The 23,405-nt window shown below is 34.4% G+C and overlaps 2 protein-coding genes across 2 annotated transcripts; one reads left to right on the top strand and one right to left on the bottom strand.

Moving 5' to 3' along the window:
• Window positions 1-302: 302 nt before the first annotated feature.
• On the top strand, window positions 303-2,027 carry LOC132294493 (rhicadhesin receptor-like). The gene is made up of 2 exons (XM_059792370.1): window positions 303-632; window positions 1,323-2,027. The coding sequence occupies exons 1-2, from the start codon at window positions 503-505 to the stop codon at window positions 1,856-1,858; spliced, it is 666 nt and encodes a 221-aa protein (XP_059648353.1). The 5' UTR covers window positions 303-502; the 3' UTR covers window positions 1,859-2,027.
• Window positions 2,028-4,979: 2,952 nt separating this feature from the next.
• LOC132294492 (glutamate--tRNA ligase, cytoplasmic) lies at window positions 4,980-9,610 on the bottom strand. Its single transcript, XM_059792369.1, has 6 exons — window positions 9,351-9,610; window positions 8,591-8,687; window positions 8,301-8,454; window positions 6,747-7,876; window positions 6,025-6,492; window positions 4,980-5,347 (listed from the first exon to the last, which is right to left on the bottom strand). Exons 1-6 carry the CDS (start codon window positions 9,485-9,487, stop codon window positions 5,129-5,131), a joined length of 2,205 nt encoding a protein of 734 aa, XP_059648352.1. The 5' UTR covers window positions 9,488-9,610; the 3' UTR covers window positions 4,980-5,128.
• Window positions 9,611-23,405: the final 13,795 nt, after the last annotated feature.

Below are 23,405 nucleotides of genomic sequence, written 5' to 3'. Positions count from 1 at the left end.
TTGTCAATGAATATTTAGACTAAAAAAATTATGTTAAACCCTCAAACCAAATATGGGGGGGGGGGGGGGGGGCATATGTATACTAATATAAGAGGTCATGTGGGTCAGATCCCGCCCGTTCACGACACGAAGCCAGAACAAAATAGGGTTTAAAGGCCCAAAATAGAGGCATTCTCTGACTCTTGTGGGGTTCCAATATGGGCCTGATCTAGCTGATGCCTTTACTTTGGGTCGAAGAAGGCATGTTTCGTGCCCTTTCATTCTCAATTACCGTCAACGTTCCCCCCCCTCTCTCTCTCTCTCTCTAACACTCTCTCTCTCTAGAAGACTCTTCCAGCACCATTATAAATTAGATACCCACTGTTGTAGCTTTATTGTTCAAACCAACCTTTTATCTCCTCCCCTCTCCTCTCCTCTCATTTCCTTTTACAAGTCTTTGATTACTCACCTTTCTATATACGTATATATACATATATATATATATATATACAGTATTGCAGCTATGGCGGCTATTTACAGAGTATTGCTGCCTATGATGATGATGATGATGATTATCTTTGCTACTTTCTCCAACACTGCTTTCGCAGATCCTGATTCGCTTCAAGACGTTTGTGTTGCCGATCTCACTTCTGGTATTAACGAATCAATACTATTTCTATTTCTTTTCTTCATTCATACCTGATACTACTTAGCGTTGAAATTTCAAAGTTTTTCATTGAGAATTGATAATTTTGTTTTCTTCTTATCAAATGTGTTCATAATTGCTTATAATTAACACTTTCTAGAATAAAATGATACTTTTAGAAGCCTAATTACTTATATAAATAGCCCTTTTCTCATTGTGATTAGCTATATATATATATGTGTGTGTATAGTTGATTTTATTTTTTTCCCCCTTCTTCAGATCTTTGGCATTGACTTTTACTCATACCAAAACAGAGACTTTTAGCATAATTTAACTATGGGTTTCACTTTAATCAACCTATTAAGAAAAAAACAAAAATTAATAAAGTGAATCATCAATTATGGACTTGTTTCGTGAACAGTTTTTGTTTTATGATAATTGAGAACTTAAAATCTGTTCAGTTGTCAGTTTCTTGGGGCTCATACATTTATATGAAAACAGTGTTGATTTTTCCAAAGAAAGCAAAGCAGAAAATGGTTCATGTTAGTAAACAACTTAATAGTTAATACTCATTTTTAAGTATTGTAGTGGTTATTTATTTACTCTTTTTGTACCAATTAACCAATGCAAAATTGGTAATGTGTATCAATTTATGGATTCATGTGTATGTATGTGTATGTGTGTGTGTGTGAAACAGCTGTGAAGGTGAATGGATTTGTCTGCAAAGCAAACGCTAGTGCTGAAGATTTCTACTCTGACATTCTGGCTAAGCCAGGGCTCACAAACAACTCAATGGGTGGACTGGTGACGAACGCCAATGTCCTAAGAATCCCAGGCCTCAACACCCTGGGGGTGTCCCTGGCCCGGATTGACTTCGCCCCGGGCGGCATAAACCCGCCTCACACCCACCCACGCGCCACCGAGCTGGTGTTCGTGCTCTACGGCGAATTGGATGTGGGATTCATAACCACAGCCAATGTCCTCATTCCCAGGCACATCAAGCAGGGCGACATTTTCACCTTCCCCAAAGGTCTAGTCCACTTCCAGAAGAACAATGGCAAGGTTCCCGCCGCCGTCATCTCTGCCTTCAACAGCCAGCTGCCCGGCACCCAGTCCATCGCCATGACCCTGTTCGGCGCCACGCCGCCTGTGCCGGACAATGTGTTGACAAAGGCATTCCAGGTTGGTACCAAGGAGGTTAAGAAAATTAAGTCAAGGTTTGCACCCAAGTAGACCATTGCTACGTGTACTGGTGACAAACATGTTGTTGTTGTTGTTGTCCATCTGATTGGTGGGTAGGCATAAGGATTTAATTTGTTTGGGAGCCCAGAAAATGTTGTAACCTATGTGTGAGATTATTGTTTCTTCTAATTATCCCTGAATAAAATTTTAGTTTTCAAAAGGTCGCTAGTTTCTTATTGTTTAAGTGGTTGAATTGTTCTTTCGAAATTTCGTGTTCGAACCTTCCACTCTCCTCTCCTCTCTAACTACTACATTCCTAAGCATCAATACTGTCACACATTCCTAATTTGCTTCAATGGTTAAGGGTTGATGGCAATAGAGTCCTAAATTGATCAAATAGGGCATATGAATTATTTTTTATTTTGTTGGGACCTGTCTTAATGGTTTCAATTATAAAATTTGCACATGATTTGACGAGAGGTTCCACCAAACATTTGAAAAAGTGGCCTTCTCTTTTTATCATATGCTACAACTATTGATTTGCTTCATCATTACACAAGTCTAACTTTACTTTTGCGCACAAACATTTTTCTAGTAGGGTCCAACAGCAAGAATAGGCTCAAAAGTCCCCATCTACGGGAATCAACATATGGTGGGTCTGTTATCTAATTCTCAAAAACAGACACAACACACACACATATTGCTGTACATGTATAATGGAGTTGAGGAGTGATGAGGTGAACCATCTAAATTGATTTTAATACTTTGTACTTCATATAATGACATCTCAAAGTATATTTTATTAAGAGTTGGATTAGGTTTTCCTCATTAAAAACAGTCCCAAAGTACTCAGTTGAATAGCTTTTTGGTGGCAAACTGTCCCAATAGTATATAATCATTTGTTACATAATGGATTCTTCACCCTTTTTGGCTTTCGTTTTAACCTAAACCCCAAATCCCAATGACAACAGCAAGCAAACATGGGCCTGCTCACTTCCCAAACAAAGTTTTATAATTTTTTTATTCAACAAAGTTTTATACAGTAATTCATAAGGGCTCATACAAGCTTTGTGTGTACTTACATGTATATACTCATACAAGCTTTGTGTGTGTGTGTGTATATATACTCTCCTTCTGTCTCAGAATTGTTGGGATGTTTGGAGATTAAAAGACAAATGAGTATACTGTAATCAGTGTACTAATCAATGTCAAAATGATAGTTTGGAAATAATGAACATCGTAAAATAAAAAGATGGACATAAATTTTGGGACGAGCGGAATACCTTTTACTTTGTAACGTAAAAAAATACTCTTAGACTACAACTTATGGCGGTGCCTGTGTGTGTGTTTTCTTGTCGGTTCTTTGTTTAGGCCAACAATTTATCCTGTAAATTACACTCAAAGTCTTTGAAGTCTTTCAAAATCATCTCAACAAGTTTTTGAAAAATCACTCTTAACATACCCAATCAGAGCTAGGTTCCTTTTGCAAAAGTATTAAAATGCCTTCGCATTTATTACTAATAAACATATGGATGAGCACCTCACTGCTGATGTAGGCAAAGAAAATTGAGAAAGAGAACAAAAAACACCTACATCATACGTGAGCAAGAAGAAATTTTAACAAGAGGACAAAAAACAAAAGAAGAAGAAGAAGAAGAGGAAGAAAATAAAAGAAAAGGAAAATGATGACTTTGAAAGAGAAAAAATTAAGGCTTGATTGGAAAAAAAAAAAAAAAAAAAGGAATACAAATTTTTTTTTCAATTTTTTTTTGGAGGGAATCAAAGGAATTTGAAGAAGAGTAAAAGAGAAAAGAGAAAAGAGGGAGAATTAGAGAGAAATTTAGAAAGGGGGAATATTTGGGGGTTGCTTCGTAATCAAGGTCGAGGCCTAAATGTGTGAGATCTCGAGTGGAAATTTGTAAGAATTATATGACCATCTAAGTTTGACCGATTGTAAATTTTAATCTAATTTTATTCATCTTCTTAGCCATCAAAATCGTAGCATAAAGATTCGTATCAATCAAAATTCACCTTATATATACTTAGAATGGTTCTCTCAAAATATATGATCTTATGAAGAGGACTAAACATGAAAGTTCATGAGAGATTCAATACTACTTCCCTAATGGGAACACAATAGCAGGCAAAAAATAAAAAATAAAAAATAAATAACTTTCAAGAAGAACAATCTAATTGAATCTAAACTAAAGAATAAGAATTGAAAAGTAAACAGAAAATTCAACGCATACTTTTCATATATTGAATGTTAAGAATGACAAAATTGACTAATGTTACCTTGCAATTATTCCAAATGAAGAATCAAAATCTTAGAGAAAAATCACCTTAATTTTTGTAGCCCAGTAAATGCTCTTGCGAGACAACATAGTCTTCTAACAAGACTTTGTATCCATTACTATTCTTTGATTGACATTGTATTCTTTAATTTAGTTCTAATTACACTTTGTAACAATATTATCCTAACATTGTTGTTGCAAAATAGTGTAAATCCGAGAATTTAAGTTATCAAAGTCAGTCGAATCAAATAAATTTTCTATTAATGTTAACCGAGAAGAATTTCAAATGAATTAGAAAACACAACATTGGAGTAGTAATAATAGAAGGAATAAAGTTTATGCATAATTTTTAAAATTTTATAATCTTTAAAGTTTTAAGTTTTACAAGGTTATTAAGTAATAAAAAAATTTACCATGGAACTCACAATCTTACTGACCCTTTCTCAAGTGGGCCTTAGGCCACTGCCCCCAATGCCATATATAGTTGAGCCCAAGGACAGATCAACTCCTTTGTGTGTGTGCGCGCGCGCGCGCGCGAGAGAGTATCAACTAGGGAAGAAGAAAAAAAACATAATGATTCCACGTTCATATGCAGTAAAAATGTCCAACTAAGCCACGCATGAAGTTGATTTTTCTTCATATAGGCCTTGACATATTTTTAAGGGCATAACAACCATCGAGTCAAATCTGAGACACCACACTGAACAATCCTAAGCCTACAAACATATATCACTATTTATGTGTGTGCGTGTGTGTGTGTGTGTGTGTGTGTGTGTACACCCACCCCGGGCAAATGAACACGCACTGCCATAAAGAATTGATATTTTCTAGCCATACATCTAGCAAAAACTCATGTATAACCAAATGCAACAATGACAGACAAGAAATGATAAGATGTAGGTTTGCAAGTTCTGTAGAGTTTAGAAAGATAAATCAGTATTACATCAATAGTTCTTTAATCTGCGGTGTCAAATGAGGGGAATTTCCCAACAGATTTCACAAATAACTCGTAATTAGAAGTAAGGCCTTACTTCGATACAGTTTGCTGCCTTCCATCTGGAATTGCATATAGGACTATAGGCTTTGAAGATCTAACAAACGGAACATCGCATCTGAAATAACCTTTCCGCTCCAGCTGCAGTATGTCCCCACGCTGCAAGTTCCGCATGTTTGAATCCCCAAGTGCTGCAGTCTCCTTTTTCGTGCATGGGTTAAGCACATCAATGAAATCCTCATCTTCTTCTAGCTGCAAATGCAATCAGTTGGAAAATCTCCAAGTAAATAATAAATAACCTATAATATTTATGACACTTAAAATAACGACATTTTGTGGATTAAACACATGTTGACACAACACTGACACTTTCAACTCTGCATTCATTCAGAGTTTTAGGTGTAGAAAATGCGTGTATGACGCCTAAGATCATTTCAAAAGTTACTAATAACATAATTATTATCGCAGTAACCTATAACTACATATGTTACATTAGTTATATTGAGGCTAGAATATAATGATTTGACTATCCAAAAATCATTTATGGTTTTTTTAAAACAAAACATGAACCTGAAAACATTCCCAACATTCATTCACAAACACAGTAATAAACAATTGCCCATTCTACATCTAGGTTTGGAATTTTTCCACATCCAACGGATAACACGTTTTCGTGAATCTTTTTGTTGTGATGAAATAATCACCAATAAAAAAATATAAAAAAATTAAAAAATCATATTGTGAAGTTTGTTTTCAGTTCCCCCCTTATGTTTCAACATGGATTTGTAGATCTAGCACAGTATTTACAATTATATTAATACAGAAGATAATCAAAGATTCCTATGATCTAAAACAATGACAAGAATGAATATGCATTTGTGCTGTAAAACACGTAAAAAGTTCAGGCAATAAGTAAATTAGCACTGTACCTTCTTTTTTGTAATTAGATAGTCAAACTCCACCAAAGAAAGATTAACAAGTTCACTTGTCTCAGGTAGCCAGGTAAGCTTCAACTTCGTGGTTTTGACAGATCCTTCAAGATGCAAAACACCGGCCAAGTGCGTGATATTTCCATCTTGATCCTTCTTGATTTCTTTTATTATGGCATTTCCCCAATCCATTAAGGTAATTTCCTCATCTACTGAGACAGATGCAGCATCAGCATGGTCAATCCATATACTCTTTGTGTAAGTAGTGGCCTTTTCCCCTGCACCTTCATATTTCTTATGCCTTGGTATGATGCGGACAAATGGTTTCTCAGGGCCATCATCTAGGGTCAACAAAACGCGTCGTTCTTCAACCACAGCAGTATGTCGGGGACAAACAGGGTCAATGATCTTCTTATTAATGGTCCAGAGTTTGTCCCACTCCATGAGATTGAGATTTTTTGATGCCCCCTAAAACAAAGTATTAAATTAAGATTTTAAGCTTTAATGGAATAATAAACCAAGGAAGCCTATTTAGTAATAGATGAAGAGTGAAAATAATGACATCCTTCTGTAAATAAAAAATAAAAAAAAATAAAAAAAAAAAAGACATACTTCTGCACAATGTGATGCAGTAAATAACAACTTTTGATGAAGAATGAATATTACTAAGAGTATAATTCTTAACAACTTTTTATGAATATTACTAAGAGTATGATTCTTACTTGTTCAAGAATGAATTGTACCAAAGCTTCAATTTTCAGTCCTCTGCGCACAATTCCTTGGACAGTTGGGAAACGAGCATCATCCCACCCATCAACTTTTCCATTTTGCACAAACCATAGAAGCTTGCGCTTGCTAAGAAGTGTATATACCATGTTTAACCGGCTGAATTCATATATACTAACATTTCGAACTCCCATTTCCTCTTGGATCCTGTAATACTGAGCATTACGATCATGGTACTCACTCGATCGGAGCGCATGCGTTATACCTTCTTCAGCATCAACAAATGGACATGCAAAATCATAAGTTGGGTATATCTTATACTTTGATCCAATTCGGTGATGAGGAATCGGATTGCAACGGTAATATACAGGATCTCGAAGGGACTTGTTTGGATCCTGCATATCCAACTTGCCACGGAGACAGCACAGCAAACCCCTCTCAGATCCAGCAATCATTTCCTTCCATAATTTCATGTTCTCCTCTGGGCTATTATTCCTACATTTTGATTCAATTCCATCCATCCTTTCTTTCTGCATTTGCTCACGTGGTGTATCATCAACATAAGCTTTACCCTCGAGAATCAACTTTTCAGCCATTTTCATCAACACTGGGAAGTAATCTGAAGTATATGTAACTTTCACATAATTAATACCCAAGGTTTCTATATCTTTCAGAAGGTTATCCACGAATTCACTGCTTTCTTTAGCAGGATTTGTATCATCAAAGCGCACAATCACCTGACCTTGGTATCTTTGAGCAAAGTACTGGTTCAACAGTGCAGCTTTGGAATGGCCTATGTGAAGATAGCCACTGGGTTCGGGTGCAAACCGTAACATCACTTTTCCGACTTCAGCACCTGGAAGATCAACTTCAAATGCTGACCGGCCACCTGCTTTCCCTTTTTCATTAACATCGCCACTTACATTCTTGGAATGATTATTAACACCTTGTTGCTCCTTTTCTTTTACTTCAGGTGTTATTGGCTTTCCCACGCCTCTTTTCCCGACATATGTTGACGTGATTTCATCCAAGACACCATGATATTCTACAGATATAGAGTTGAACCACCGCACTAGGTTTTGATATTTCTTTGACTTCCTCAAACTTTCCCATCTTTTCCCAGTAACTGCAAATAACTGATCTTTTAGCATTTATAGGAGTCTTATAAGGGGCACAAAATAATGAGATTATATGTAGCAATTCACACGTGCTTTAAGGTCTGGGGTAAGCAATAAAAGTGAAGGTATAATCATCGAAATTGACAAAACAATCATAAAAGGTGTGCAATAATATATACTGTTCATTAATACCGAAGGTTTAGATCCCCGGATAAGATGATTCACAGGCCTGAACTGCGAAGTTATACAGCCATTTCTATATATCATGATATCTAGTTATCAAGTAGAAATGATGATAAGCAAATTGTACCCCATAACTAAACAAAATTTAATAACTCAGGGAAAATGGAGCATAAATGCTTCACAAGTGAGTTATCTTAGATATGTGCCACTAGTGCAGACATTAAATTAGATAGAGATTGAAACCTATACCTGCAAGACCCGACCAGATTGCTATATCTGCAATTGACAGATTATGACCAACCAAAAAAGTACACTTCAACAAGTGCTTATCCAAATAGGTACATGCTCCCTCAAATTCTGAACCTAAAGCAAGGATAGGGGCATATTGTAGCCATTTATCAATCTAGAAGAAAGAAAGAAAAACAAAGGAATATCAGTAAGAAGCACACTATCGAACAGGAGTAACCTTAAATAAAAAGATGTATAAATTACAACAAAATTTTAATACTCTAAGTTTCAGAAAATGCATAGAAAGCCACCTGGCCAGATTCAAGGGCATCCCGTCCATTGAAATTGGGAATGATCGCTGATTCACCAAGATAGCGTAGCAGCTCATTGGTTCCACACAATTCACGTCTGAAAAGTAAGCACCAAAACCGATTATTCTTTCTTGGAAAAAAATAAGAATTGTTGATCATGTATTCACAAACAACTTAAGGATGCTATTATACAATTAATGACAATAACCCAGCTGCTTTATGTGTGTGCGTGACAGTGTGTGTGGGCAATTAAAAAAACTGCTCTCTTGCTAAATTTCACCCTAAATTTCCATCATATTTTCTTTACAATCTATTTTCTATGGTAACAAAACAAGCAAAAGGATTTTCCAGCATTATGTTTCTTCCGCTTATATGGCTAAATAATATTTTCCATTAAAATAAAAGCACCCCCAATAGATTAAGTAAACAGATTTAAAAACTGCTTTCTTGCTTCTTCTCCATTTATATTTATTTATTTATTTTCTCTCTAGTAAAAATGAAAACTGAAGGGGAAAAGAACTCTACTTAGGGCTAAATCCGCGACCAATAATTATTATACATATAATCATATACATACACAAATATATGGAAAAACAGATCAATGTGTACAATTATCATCATATTCATTTTCTTGGAAAATTACAATCTTCGTCAATACAGAAAAGGGTGGAAAATTGAACAATAAATGCAACACAAATATGTATATATATATATATATATATATATATATATGAAGAAAATAAAAGATAATATATTTTACCCATCAGAGAAGTGGAAGGTGGGAGGAGAACCAGAAGTGAGAGTGGCATCGATTGAGAGAGAAACTCCAGCAATCTTCGCCGCAATAATGACTGGCAGCGGCGGACTACCGGCCGGGAATGACAGCTTGATCTCCATTGCAGAAAACCTAGTTTATAGAGAGAGAGAGAGCTTCTTATAGAGATTATATATCGGCTACGGCCGCCTATCCTCTCAGTTCACAGTGAAATTTAGCGTTTGATTAGGGAAGGTTCCTTTTAAATATTAAAAGCCAAATATATACTAAAGAATTTGAGAGAGAAAGTTGAATTCGTATTCGTTTCTTCTTTTAGCCAAAACGTGACCGTTTTGTATCAAATAAATAAATTAAGGAAAAAAAAAACTTGCTTGAGCAAAAATTCTTTACGTTATTGTAAATAGAAAATACTAAACTTTACCAATATAATTGGTGATATTATTTGGTAATTTGGGTGGCATTTGTAATTTTGTGTATTTTAAAAGCAATTTTCTCCGTCGTCTTTTTTTTGTGAATAAAAATTTAATATATATATTTTTTTTTTCGTAAAAAAGAAACCTAAATTGTTTTATTTTAAATTTTTTTATTTTGAGAAAACTGCCACTGATTTTTATACGGTAATAATACTTTCTCTCACTAAAAACCTCTCTTCACATGCATTTGCCTTGCAAAAATATATTATTGAGAAAAATACGCTCCCTATATTGAGAAAGATAACGCTCTATATAAATCTCTCTCTATTTAAGGTCTGTTCAAATAAGGAAATAGAAAAAAATTGTCCATTAAAAAAAAAAAAAAAAAAAACATGGTCAGAAATGCTGCCGTCGCGTATTTTTGTTTTTTTTCTTTTTTCTTTTTCTTTATAATAAAATATTTGAATCTTCTATTCTGAAAGTATAATATTATTTTAAATTATACAAGTTTTAAATTACAATATTTATAAATTATAATATTATAAATATTATTAGATATAATAATAAAAACAATAATTTTTTTTTTATTTTCTTATTTATTAATGAACATAACAAATTATGAGTTTAAAATTTTTAAAATTGGATGGGAGCCCCGTATTACAATTTATATATGGTATCAAATCAAAATAGTCTGTTAAATCCTTAATGTTCTTTGAAAATAGTACTTTTAAAATATTAATCATGTTGACATTCAAGTTTGCTTTAACCATCAACATGGAGCAAAATGTTTAATAGATAAAAAATAATCACTGTAATTAGTTAAGGCATTAGCTTAACACTAATCCTAAAGTAATCACAACATATCAAAATAATCTATCATCGTTAGGAAACCACGAGTCTGATTAGTTTTGTATGTACCATAAAATCAACAGGTGCACATGGATTATGATTGTTAGGAAACCACGAGTCCGATTAGTTTTGTATGTACCATAAAATCAACAGGTGCACATGGATTATGACGGGCCTATCAACAATGACAATTCTATAACAATCCAAAATGAGACTTGCTTGTTTCCATTCAACATACCAAACTTTTTATATCACGGAACCTTCTAACATAAATAAATATGCACGGTATACACTACACACACTTATATAAACTAGGTAAAGGTACTGCGATGTACGTGATGAATGTTTTATAACTTATTTTATTATTTAATAAATTATTTTATTTAATTATTACCTATTTTTTAGTTGTTTTAATAATGATTTGAAATCTTTTATTTTAATTCATTTTATTTATAGAAACTCTTTTATTTTAATTCATTATATATCAATTAATAAATATTTTTTATATAAATAAATAAATACTAAAATAATAAAGAAAATAAAATAGTTAATTTGTGATAGAGTTTTATAGACTATATTTATATTAATAATTCTTGTCCAATTAGATTTCCCTTTATTAAAAAAAGTCATAATAAAAGTTAATTTGTGGTAAAGTTTTATAAAATTATTTAATTTTTTATATTAATTAATAAAAAAAATTATATTAATAATTCTTATCTAATTAGATTTCCTTTTATTAAAAACTCATAATAAATAGATAAATAAGTAATTTGTGTTAGAGTTTTGAAGAAACTCTTTTAAAAATTATTTTTATATCATTTAATAAATGTTTTTTTATATTACTAATTCTTGTCTAATTAGATTTTTTTTAAAAAAAAACTTATAAGTAAATAGGTAATTTGTGTTAGAGTTTTATAGAAACTCTTTAAACATATCCTTGTCTAATGCGATAGAGTTTTATTGAAAATAAAATAGGTAATTTGTGTTAGAGTTTTATATAAATTATTTTATTTTCTTTAAATATATCATTGTCTAATTAGATTTTTTTTTATTAAAAAACTCATAATAAAAGGTAATTTGAGGTATAGTTTAAGATAAATTATTTTATTTTTTATATCAATTAATAAATATTTTTATATAAATAATTATTGGCTAATTAGAATTTCTTTTATTAAAAAACTCATAATAAATAGATAAATAGGTAACTTGTGTTATAATTTTATAGAAACTCTTTTAAAAAATTATTATTACTTTTTAAATATATCCTTGTCTAATTATATTTTATTTTATTAAAAAGCTCATAATAAATAGATAAATACAAGTTATATGTGATAAAGCTTTAAAAAAAATAAAATAGGTAATTTGTGATAGAGTTTTATAGAAATTATTTTATTTTCTTTAAATATATTCATAATAGATAGGTTATAGATGATAAAGTTTTAGAAAAATTATTTTATTTTTTATATCAATTAATAAATATTTTTTATATTAATAATTCTTCTCTAATTAGATTTTCTTTAATTAAAAAACTCTAAAAAAGGTAATTTATTTTAGAGTTTTATATAAACTTTTTTAAAATCTCTTTTTATGTCAATTAATAAATATTTTTTATATTAATAATTCTCGTCCAATTATATTTCCATTCATTCAAAAACTCATAATAAATAGATAAATAAGTAATTTGTGTTAGAGTTTATTGAAACTCTTTAAATATATCATTGTCTATAAAACTCTTTAAATATATCATTGTCCAATTGATTTGGCCTTCCTAGGGACTTCGAATTTAGAGACCCATTTTAAGGGTTTTGGCTCACTTTTGAGGTAGGGATACCTTAATCCGCTACCTTCTTGTTCTATTGTGAGTTATAATCATTTGTTGTGCCAAGCATGCTTAATTAGAAGTTAATTGTATCAATGATTATTTTAAATGTTGTCTAGAGAAATTCATGTATTTGAATGTGAGTTGTTTTATGTGTAAAGCATGCTTAAATGTATTTTGTTATATCTTAATGTGTTAATAATTACTTGGGAGATGTTAAACATGTTGAATGATTAATTTTATGGTGTAGAATTTTAAATGCCATGACATTGAATGTATGGAACATATATACATGCACATACCATTGGGTTTGCATGAAATGGGAGAAATTGTTCTTGAAATAAATATGGGGAATTTCAGGGAAGTGTTTTTGATGAAATGGTTTTATGCGAAACCCGGTCGCTGCGGGGTTACCAACGGGCCGGAGGTTAATATAGCCTAAAGGGGACTAGGGAGTCGCCCTAGCGTGGTTGAGCTAGCTGGGCCCCATAATGACGCCGCAGGGTTACCAAGGGTTAGAGACACTAGCCAATCCTCCTCTCGTGTCGTGGCGGGGCTACCAAAGGGCGGGCTGTATTAACAGTTTGGAAATGATGTTTTGGATTATGAAAATGAGGAGCGACACTAGCATGCATTGCATCTCATACCATTGCATTAGATATACTTGACATTGAATCGTTATGCTGTATTATTTCCCGACATTGTATGATCCCCATTTCCTATTGGCCTATGCATTGTTTGGATCACAAGGACACAAGATGTGTGTCTTAAGTGTCACCTGCTGAGCTTTATGCTCACCCTATTATTTATATTATTTTTTTCAGGTCTTGGAAATGAACTAGTGGACGACAATCCACCTCAAGCTTGAAAATTGTTAGAAGGTTGTTTGCTATTTTGTATTTTGACCGTTCTATGTATATTCGTAGTTGTGGAAATGTAACTAATGAACGAACTTATCTTTTGTTTGATGTAAATGAAACTAGTGGAATTATGGTATATGTTTCCATGCAATTGTATCATATAATGTTATAAGATAGGGACTTTAAATATTAATCATGTATTTTGGAACTATAATTATGATAATTTAGATTAATTGGTATGTGGATGTTCCACCATGAGAGGAACTATGTTGAGGTATAATGAACGGATGAATGGGATGCTGGATGATTTTATGTGTTTTGTGTATTGGGACAGGATGTTGAAGGCCCATTTTTATGGGAGGTTATGCCGAATTTTTTTAAAATTTTGGTATCAACTAGGGTCGTTACAAATTTGGTATCAGAGCGATGGTTCGAATACCATTAGGACGACGGGTAGAGGCTTGCCTAGGGTTGTCTGGGAAGTCATTTGCATTGTTATTTCCTTGTTTGGAAAAGTGTTTTGCTATGTGAAAAAACATGCTTAACTGCTTACTTGCTTACATGCTTATGTGTTTATATGCTTACATTAATGTGTTCATTGCATAGTATTACATGCTAAATGTTTGTACAGTATGTTTTTGCGTTGGGTTGTTCACGGTTGGACCTTAGTGTTATCGTTATTGAATTACTTCATTTGTTTTATAGAACGATGTCACGGCGTGAGGAAATCAGGGAAGTTGGCCCTAGACCGACTAGGGGTGATGTTGGCGAGAGCTCCAGCTCCAATCCAGAGGAGCTAAATGATGAGGACACACTTCTTAGGGACTTGATTCCCCCGAGAACTGTCCCCACAAGGAGGGATAATGTTGAAGCACCCGTAGAAGTGGGTGAAGGTTCTGTGGCACTGGAGTTTAATCGTTTGTTGCAAAATGTCGTGAGGGCAACGATTGCTACTCAGTCGCAGTCGGCACCAGAACCTACAGTTTAAGTTGAGGAGACGTCAGCTCAGAAGCATCTCAAGATTATTAAGGGGTTTTCTCAGCTGATGCCGGTTATGTTTGAGGGCGGTGCGGATCCAATGATAGCAGATGACTACATGGAGCAAGTTGAAACTCAATTGACTTCTATGGATGTGACAGAGGATCATTTGAAGATCATCCTAGCTACTTATAAGTTTGTTAAGGATGCTAAATTATGGTGGAAGTCGGTTACGAGCCGGTACAAGGTAGAAGAGATGAGTTGGGACAAGTTTAAGGAATTGTTTTATGAAAAGTACTTTCCGCTTTCTAAAAGATGGGAGTTACAAGACCAGTTTCACAACCTTATCCAAGGGAGCATGTCGGTGGCAGAATATGAAAACAAGTTCACTTCACTTTCTCGCTTTGCTCCAGAAATGGTGAGAGATGAAGTTAACAAGACTCGGAAGTTTGTTTCTGGTCTTAATGATCGGATGAGGCCGTTGATCACAGCATAGTTCATTAAGATTTACTCTGAAGCAGTGGAAAGGGCTTTGATGCTGGAGGCTGATAATAAAGAGAAGGATGCAAGAAGAGAGCAGTTGAAGCAAAAGAGGGGTGCAGGGCCATCTTCAGAAGGATCTTCTTGGAAAAGGAACAGGGGAGGTCCATCTCAGTTTCAGGGACAGCAGTCTGCAAGATCTGCTCCTACCACTCCGTTGCCAGCTGGGTCTGATAGGAATGCAGTTGTTTGCTTTCAATGTCAGCAGCCTGGGCATTACAAGTCCAGTTGTCCTATGAGATTGACTTCAGTTTCTTCAGCTCCGAAGGCTTGTTATGGGTGTAGCCAGCAGGGCCATTTGATTCGGGACTGTCCGAGTCAGGGAGCAAGCACCACTAGTGGTAGAAGGTCACGGCAGAGGCTGTTACAGTCGGCTACGGTTCAATCAGGTTTCAGACCACCGCCGCCGCCACCACAGCCTGCCTTGTCTTCTTAGGGTTCACGACCAGCTAGGAGGGATACTCCTACTGTGTCGGCACAACAGTCTGGTGTTCAAATTAGTGGTTCACAGGCACAGGCACAGGCACCTCAGGGGCGTGTCTTTGCTCTTGCATCATCGACTGATGCATCTCCTGGATCTTCAGTTCTCCGAGGTATATTTCCAGTGTTTGGTTCTTGGGCCTGTGTTTTGTTTGATTCTGGTGCATCTCATTCTTTCATTTCATCATCATTTGCACTTGCATCGGGGTTAGAGGTCAGTTTTATGGATCGGGCGTTATGTGTTGATACGCCAGTTGGAGTTTCAGTGTCTTTGAGCCGAGTCGTGAGGGACTGTTCCATTGTGATAGCCGGGCGGACTTTTGTGTTTGACCTTATCCTCCTAGAAATGACTAGCTTTGATGTCATTCTCGGGATGGATTGGTTAGCTTCCTTTCATGCCACAATCGACTGTTTCAGAGGAAGGGTTACAGTTTGTACTCCCGAGGAAGACTGTTTCTTTTTCGTGGGAGATCGGAGTGATTCCCACATTTCATCGTTTTATGGAATTCGTGGACGGAGTCGTGGTGATTACTTTTTGGCTACCCTTATAGCCGAAGAGGATGATGTTGTGGAAGAATATTATCCTGCAGTTGTTTGTGATTTTCTGGATGTGTTTCCGGAGGATTTGACAGAGTTGCCTCCACACCGAGAAGTGGAGTTCTCTATTGAGTTAATGCCAGGTACCGCGCCAATTTCTATGACACCGTATCGTATGGCACCAGTTGAATTGGAGGAATTAAAAAGACAGCTTGATGATTTGAGGATGAAAGGTTTCATCCGACCGAGTGTGTCACCATGGGGCGCACCAGTCTTGTTTGCTAAGAAGAAAGATGGTTCTTTGAGGTTGTGCATCGATTATCGGAAGTTGAATCGCGTCACCATCAAGAACAAGTATCCTTTGCCAAGGATAGATGATTTATTTGATCAGTTGAGGGGAGCCAGTTGTTTCTCCAAGATTGACTTGAGGTCTGGCTATTATCAGTTGCGGGTTAGGGATGAGGATATCCCAAAGACAGCATTCCGTACACGGTATGGACACTATGAGTTCCTTGTTATGCCTTTTGGCTTGACTAATGCTCCAGCGGCATTCATGGACTTAATGAACCGCGTCTTTCACGATTACTTGGACCAGGTTGTGGTAGCTTTCGTGAATGACATTCTTGTGTATTCACGATCTCGGGAGGAACACGAGATCCATTTAAGTATTATTTTACAGATTTTGCGGGAGCACCGGTTGTATGCCAAATATGAGAAATGTGAGTTTTAGCTACAAGAGGTGAAGTTTTTGGGACATGTTGTTTCAGAAGGCGGAGTGTCAGTTGATCCATCAAAGATTGAAGCTGTTTTGAATTGGGAGCAACCCAAGAATGTGTTTGAGATCCGTAGTTTTCTTGGTCTAGCGGGTTACTACCAGAGATTTGTGAAAGATTTCTCCCGTTTAGCAGCGTCTATGACCCGTTTAACCAGGAAAGGGATTAAGTTTGCATAGAATGAAGCCTGTGAGTCATCTTTCCAGGAATTGAAGACAAGATTGACTACGGCTCCAGTGTTGGTGATACCTGAGCGTGGCTTGGGTTATGTGATCTATTGTGATGCTTCACGTGATGGTTTAGGGTGTGTGTTGATGCAGGATGGTAGAGTAGTGGCTTATGGGTCTCGACAGTTGAAGACTCACGAGTACAACTACCCTACTCATGATTTGGAGTTGGCGGTAGTTGTGTTTGCTTTGAAGTGTTGGAGACACTACTTGTATGGTGAAAGATTCGAGGTGTACTCGGATCATAAAAGTCTCAAGTACCTTTTCTCCCAAAAGGACTTGAACAATAGACAGAGAAGATGAGTTGAATTCTTGGAAGATTATAATTTTGACTTGCAGTATCATCCGGGCAAGGCAAATGTGGTAGCAGATGCCTTAAGCCGAAAATCTCGTGGAACTTTGGCCTGTCTGGTTATTCGGAAGTGGAAGATGCTTAAGGATTTGGCAGAGATGGGATTGTATTGTTTTGATGATGATGTTGACAGCGAGCCGGCATTCTTGTTTAGTCTTATGGCTCAGCCTACTCTTGTTGTACGAGTGATTGAGTCACAGAGACAGGACCCGGATTTAGATGCCATTCACGCTTTGATCTCCAGTGGTGAGACAGTGAAAGATTGGGCTTTGTATACAGATGGGGGTCTACGGTTCAGGGGTTTGTTGGTGGTTCCTACTGTTTGTCGTGAGGACGTCTTACGGGAGTTTCACACTTCCCGCTTTGCAGTTTATCCAGGTGGTACCAAGATGTATCACAATTTGAGACGTCAGTATTGGTGGAACGGGATGAAAAAAGATGTTGCACAGTTTGTGGCTAGATGCCTTACCTGTCAGCAGGTGAAGGCCAAGCATCAGAGACCAGCCGGTTTGTTGCAACCATTACCTGTAGCGCAATGGAAATGGGAGCATATTGCTATGGATTTTGTGACAGGTCTTCCAAGGTCACGAAGGGGCAATGAGTCCGTATGGGTCATCATTGACAGATTGACCAAGATGGCTCACTTTTTGCCTATTAAGGCAACAGATGATGCAGAGAAGCTTGGTGTTCTTTATGTGAATGAGATTGTAAGGTTGCATGGAGTTCCAGTAACCATTGTTTCAGATAGGGATGCTGAGTTCACTTCGAAGTTCTGGGAAGGACTTCAAGCAGCGTTTGGCTCAGCGTTGCACCTGAGTACGGCATTCCATCCACAGACTGACGGTCAGTCGGAGCGTACTATCCAGATTTTGGAGGATATGCTTCGGGCATGTGTGCTTGACTTGGGTGGTAGTTGGGAGGATCACCTTCCACTTATTGAATTTGCCTACAACAACAGTTATCAGGCGAGCATTCAGATGGCTCCATTTGAGGCGTTGTATGGTAGACCTTGTAGGTCTCCTGTTTGTTGGACTGAGGTAGGCGAGACAGCCGCCTTAGGACCTGACAGTACTCGAAACTACTGAGAAGATTAAGTTGATAAGACAGAGGTTACTTACAGCTCAGAGCCGATAGAAGAGTTATGCAGATAAGCGGAGATGGTCGTTATCCTTTGAGGTGGGAGACCACGTTTTTCTTTGGGTTTCTCCACGGAAGGGATTGATGCGATTCGGGAAAAGTGGCAAGTTGTCGCCACGATTCATTGGACCATTTGAGATTTTGGACCGTGTAGGAGAGGTTGCCTACAGACTTGCTTTGCCACCACAGTTAGATAGGGTCCACAATGTTTTCCATGTATCGATGTTACGGAAGTACGAGCCAGATCCATCTCGCATTTTGAGTTGGGTTGATGTAGACATTGATGAGGATGTTTCCTACGAGGAAGGACCAATTCAGATCCTTGACACACAACAGAAGGTGTTGAGGAACAAGACGATACCAATGGTGAAAGTCCTTTGGAGACACCACGGAGTCGAGGAGGCTACTTGGGAGCTTGAACAAGAGGTTCATTCCAAGTACCCAGCGTTGTTCTCTTCCTCAGGTATGTCTTGATTTCGGGAACGAAATCTTTTAAAGTTGGGGAGAATGTAATGTCTGTGTGGTGCAATTTAAAAGTAAAAGAAAAAGAAAAAAAAAAAGAAAAAGAAAAAGTGGGACCCACTCCAATTTTAAGTCTATGGAATGGGTAATGGGTCATTACAAACCCACTGTTTTTTTTTTTTTCTTCTCTCTCGGTTTACTCCCTCTCTACCCGCTTGCTTTTCTTTTTTTTCTTCTACACAATTAAGCTTGATTTCTCCCTCATTTCTTGGCGGATTTAGGTGCCGTTTGAGGCAAAACGAAGCCCACGACGAGCTCTACGCATCCATATGAACAATTCCAGATTTGGTGCCCTTCTTGGAGTTCGAATTTCAAGACCCATTTTAAGGGTTTTGTGCAAATTTGAGGTAGGGACACCTTAATCCACTACCTTCTTGTTCCATTGTGAGTTATAATCATTTGTTGTGCCAAGCATGCTTAATTAGAAGTTAATTGTATCAATGATTGTTTTAAATGTTGTCTAGAGAAATTCATGTATTTGAATGTGAGTTGTTTTATGTGTAAAGCATGCTTAAATGTATTTTGTTATATCTTAATGTGTTAATAATTACTTGGGAGATGTTGAACATGTTGAATGTTTAATTTTATGGTGTAGAATTTTAAATGCCATGACATTGAATGTATGGAACATATATACATGCACATACCATTGGGTTTGCATGAAATGGGAGAAATTGTTCTTGAAATAAATATGGGGAATTTCAGGGAAGTGTTTTTGATGAAATGGTTTTATGCGAAACCCGGTCGCTGCGGGGTTACCAACGGGCCGGAGGTTAATATAGCCTAGAGGGGATTAGGGAGTCGCCCTAGCGTGGTTGAGCTAGCTGAGCCCCATAATGACGCCGCGGGGTTACCAAGGGTCTGAGACACTAGCCAATCCTCCTCTCGTGTCGCGGCGGGGCTACCAAAGGGCGGGCTGTATTAACAGTTTGGAAATGATGTTTTGGATTATGAAAATGGGGAGCGACACTAGCATGCATTGCATCTCATTCCATTGCATTGGATATACTTGACATTGAATCGTTATGCTGTATTATTTCCTGACATTGTATGATCCCCATTTCCCATTGGCCTATGCTTTGTTTGGATTCACAAGGACACAAGATGTGTGTCTTAAGTGTCACCTGCTGAGCTTTATGCTCATCCTACTATTTATATTATTTTTTTCAGGTCTTGGAAATGAACTAGTGGACGACAATCCACCTCAAGCTTGAAAATTGTTAGAAGGTTGTTTGCTATTTTGTATTTTGACCGTTCTATGTATATTCGTAGTTGTGGAAATGTAACTAATGAACGAACTTATCTTTTGTTTGATGTAAATGAAACTAGTGGAATTATGGTATATGTTTCCATGCAATTGTATCATATAACGTTGTAAGACAGGGATTTTAAATATTAATCATGTATTTTGGAACTGTAATTATGATAATTTGGATTAATTGGTGTGTGGATGTTCCACCATGAGAGGAACTATGTTAAGGTATAATGAACGGATGAATGAGATGCTGGATGATTTTATGTGTTTTGTGTATTGGGACAGGGTGTTGAAAGCCCATCTTTGGGGGAGGTTATGCCAAATTTTTTTTAAATTTTGGTATCAACTAGGGTCGTTACATGAATTTTCTTAGGTAATATTTTTTTCAATTAATAAATATTTTTTCATATTAATAAACAAATATTGAAACACATATTTGAATTTTATTAGGTAATAATTTGTGGTAGAGTTTTAGATAAATTATTTTATTTTTAATATCAATTAATAAATATTTTTTATATTAATAATTATTGTCTAATTAGATTTTCTTTTAGTAAAAAACTCATAATAAATATATAAATTGGTAATTTGTGTTAGAATTTTATAGAAACTTTTTTTTAAAATATTTTATTTTCTTTAAATATATTATTGTTTAATTAATTTTTTTTTTTATTAAAAAAACTCATAATAAATAGATAAATACAGATTATATGTGATAAAGTTTCAAATAAAATATAATAGGTAATTTGTGGTAGAGTTTTATATAAATTATCTTATTTTCTTTTAATAATTTTTTTCGCTGAATAAACTCATAATAAATAGATAATGTGATAAAGTTTATAGAAAATAAAATTGCTAATTTGTGGTAAATTTTATTGAAATTATTTTATTTTCTTTAAATATATTCTTTTCTAATTTGATTTCCTTTTATTGAAAAAAAATCATAATAAATAGATAAATAAGTAATATGTGTTAGAGTTTTATAGAAACTCTTTTAAAAACTCTTTTTGTGTCAATTAATAAAAAAAAATTTATATTAATAATTATTGTCTAATTAGATTTCCTTTTATTAAAAACTCATAAATTGATAAATTGGTAATTTGTGTTTGATTTTTATATAAAAAGTTTTAAAATCTCTTTTTATAAATTAATAAAAAAAACTATTTTTATATCAATTAATAAATATTTTTTATATTTATAATTTTTGTTTAAATAGAGTTCTTTTCATTAAAAAAACTAATACTCCCTCTGTCTTGATTTAAATGTCACTTTTTGGGAGTAGGAATTTTTAAGGGGACATGTAGGACATGTTTGTCTCCTTGAAAAGTTACTAATTTGCCCTTCTAAGTTTTGAATATTCAAGTTTAAAATTTTAAACTCCAAGGACATATATAGAAAGATGGAAAATATATTGTTTGAAAAAGGAAAGTGACAACTATTTTGGGACAGACCAAAAAGAAAAGTATGACATTTTTTTTTTGGATATTGGGAGTAATAAATAGATAAATAGGTAATTTGTGTTAAAGTTTTATAGAAACTCTTTAAATATATCATTAAATAATGTGAATTATATGATAGGGTTTTATTGAAAATAAAATAGGTAATTTGTGGTAGCGTTTTATAGAAATTATTTTATTTTCATTATAGAGATTTGTATTCTTAGCTACTGCCAATGCATCGATCAATTGTAAAAATGATAACATGACCTTGACCTTTGGAAATATAAAAATGGACATTAAGAAAAGGGAAAGAATCGACCAACTTATTTGATTTGAAAATATGAATTCTCAAATTTAATTTTTGTTAGTAAAAATAATTAAAAAAATTGAAAAAAAAAATGTATAAAAAATTTTCAGCAACAAATTCATTTAATAATCAAGTCCAACCGAAAACCCAAAAACATTGAAACCTATATTAAGAATGAACCAAAAATAAAAAATAAAAATTGAGAAAAAAATTACAATCCAAAGTAAACTTATAAAGAGTAGAATAAAAATAAACACTAAATAAAAAAGAATAATGATACTTCTGAAAAATAAAAAGTAAAGAAATAAATAACAATAATGACTCAAAATAATAATAAATTATGAATGAATCAAAAATACAAAATAAAAGAAAAAAAAAATCACAATCCAAAGTAAACTTACCAAATCAACCACTTCTAAACATCAATTAGAAAGAGAAAAATAAAAATAAAACAAAAGAAAAAAATAATAATAATGCTTTTAAAAAAGAAAAAGTAAAAAAAAAAAAAAAAATTAACAATCCAACCTCTCAATACAACAAATTAAGACTAACAAATTTTGAACCATCCAAAAGTATAATTGCAAAGAGTAAAATAAAAATAAGAAAAAAGAAGAATGATACTTCTGAAAAAGCAAAAAAAAACAATAATGACTTAAAATAATAATAAATTAAGAATGAACCAAAAATAATAAAATAAAAAAAAAAAAAAATGAAGAAAAAAAATATTAAGAAACTGCCCCTGACCTCAACGCCTCAAGCGGTGTCAACAGCATTTTGACAGGACTTGGGGTGCAACTTTAAGAGCATAGCAAGCGTACTGGTTCGGTAGTCTTTGATAGCGCAATCGCTTCGGGAATGCGCGAATACTTCTAATCAAGGGTCAGCAGAAGTTTGATTTGAAACATTGGACTCCTCTTTGGAACCTTCCGTTCGCATGGGCAAGATTCCAGAGTCTCTGTTAAGAAACTATAGGTTCCAAGTTCAACCACCTACTCAATGCCAATCTCCTGTAGCGTGAATCCTCTTTGGACCCCTCTCTAATGGTTGGACCCATTGATGCTTGAATAGTAAATTAAGTATGAACCAAAATTAATAAAATAAAAAATAAAGAAAAAAAATCAACCACTTCTAAACATTAATTAAAAAGAGAAAATAAATATAAAAGAAATCAACTACTTCTAAACATAAACATCAATTAGAAAGAGAAAAAAATAATAATAATAACATAATAATAATGCTTATAAAAAGAAAAAGTAAAGAAAAAAATTTACGAGACCAATTATAAAGAGAAAATAAAAAATATGCACACCACAAACCGGACCTTAAAAAAATAAAAAATAAACTCAAAATAATAATAAATTAAGAATGAACCAAAAATAATAAAATAAAATAAAATAAAAAAATCAACCATTTCTAAACATCAATTAGCAAGAGAAAATAAAAATAAACCAAATCAACTACTTCTAAACATAAACATCAATTAGAAAGAGAAAAAATAATAATAACATAATAATAATGCTTATAAAAAGAAAAAATAAAAGAAAAAACTTAC

This window comes from Cornus florida, unplaced genomic scaffold (genome assembly GCF_030987335.1).
Source record: "Cornus florida cultivar Cherokee Brave unplaced genomic scaffold, ASM3098733v1 CherokeeBrave_3.0.0_Hap2_Chr02, whole genome shotgun sequence".
Classification (NCBI taxonomy): Eukaryota; Viridiplantae; Streptophyta; class Magnoliopsida; order Cornales; family Cornaceae; genus Cornus; species Cornus florida.
The sequence above is the reverse complement of the archived record's forward strand: the minus strand, read 5'-3'. Positions and strand labels throughout refer to the sequence as shown.

What these genes read in the sequence shown, in the direction of transcription:
- LOC132294492 (XM_059792369.1), bottom strand. Translation starts at nt 9,487, where the DNA reads ATGGAGATCAAGCTGTCATTCCCGGCCGGTAGTCCGCCGCTGCCAGTC. An exon ending in ATGCCCTTGAATCTGGCCAG is followed by an intron (nt 8,455 to 8,590) that starts GTGGCTTTCTAT and finishes TCTTTCTTCTAG; the next exon opens with ATTGATAAATGGCTACAATA. An exon ending in TACAATTCATTCTTGAACAA is followed by an intron (nt 6,493 to 6,746) that starts GTAAGAATCATA and finishes ACTTTGTTTTAG; the next exon opens with GGGGCATCAAAAAATCTCAA.
- LOC132294493 (XM_059792370.1), top strand. Translation starts at nt 503, where the DNA reads ATGGCGGCTATTTACAGAGTATTGCTGCCTATGATGATGATGATGATG. An exon ending in TGTTGCCGATCTCACTTCTG is followed by an intron (nt 633 to 1,322) that starts GTATTAACGAAT and finishes TGTGTGAAACAG; the next exon opens with CTGTGAAGGTGAATGGATTT.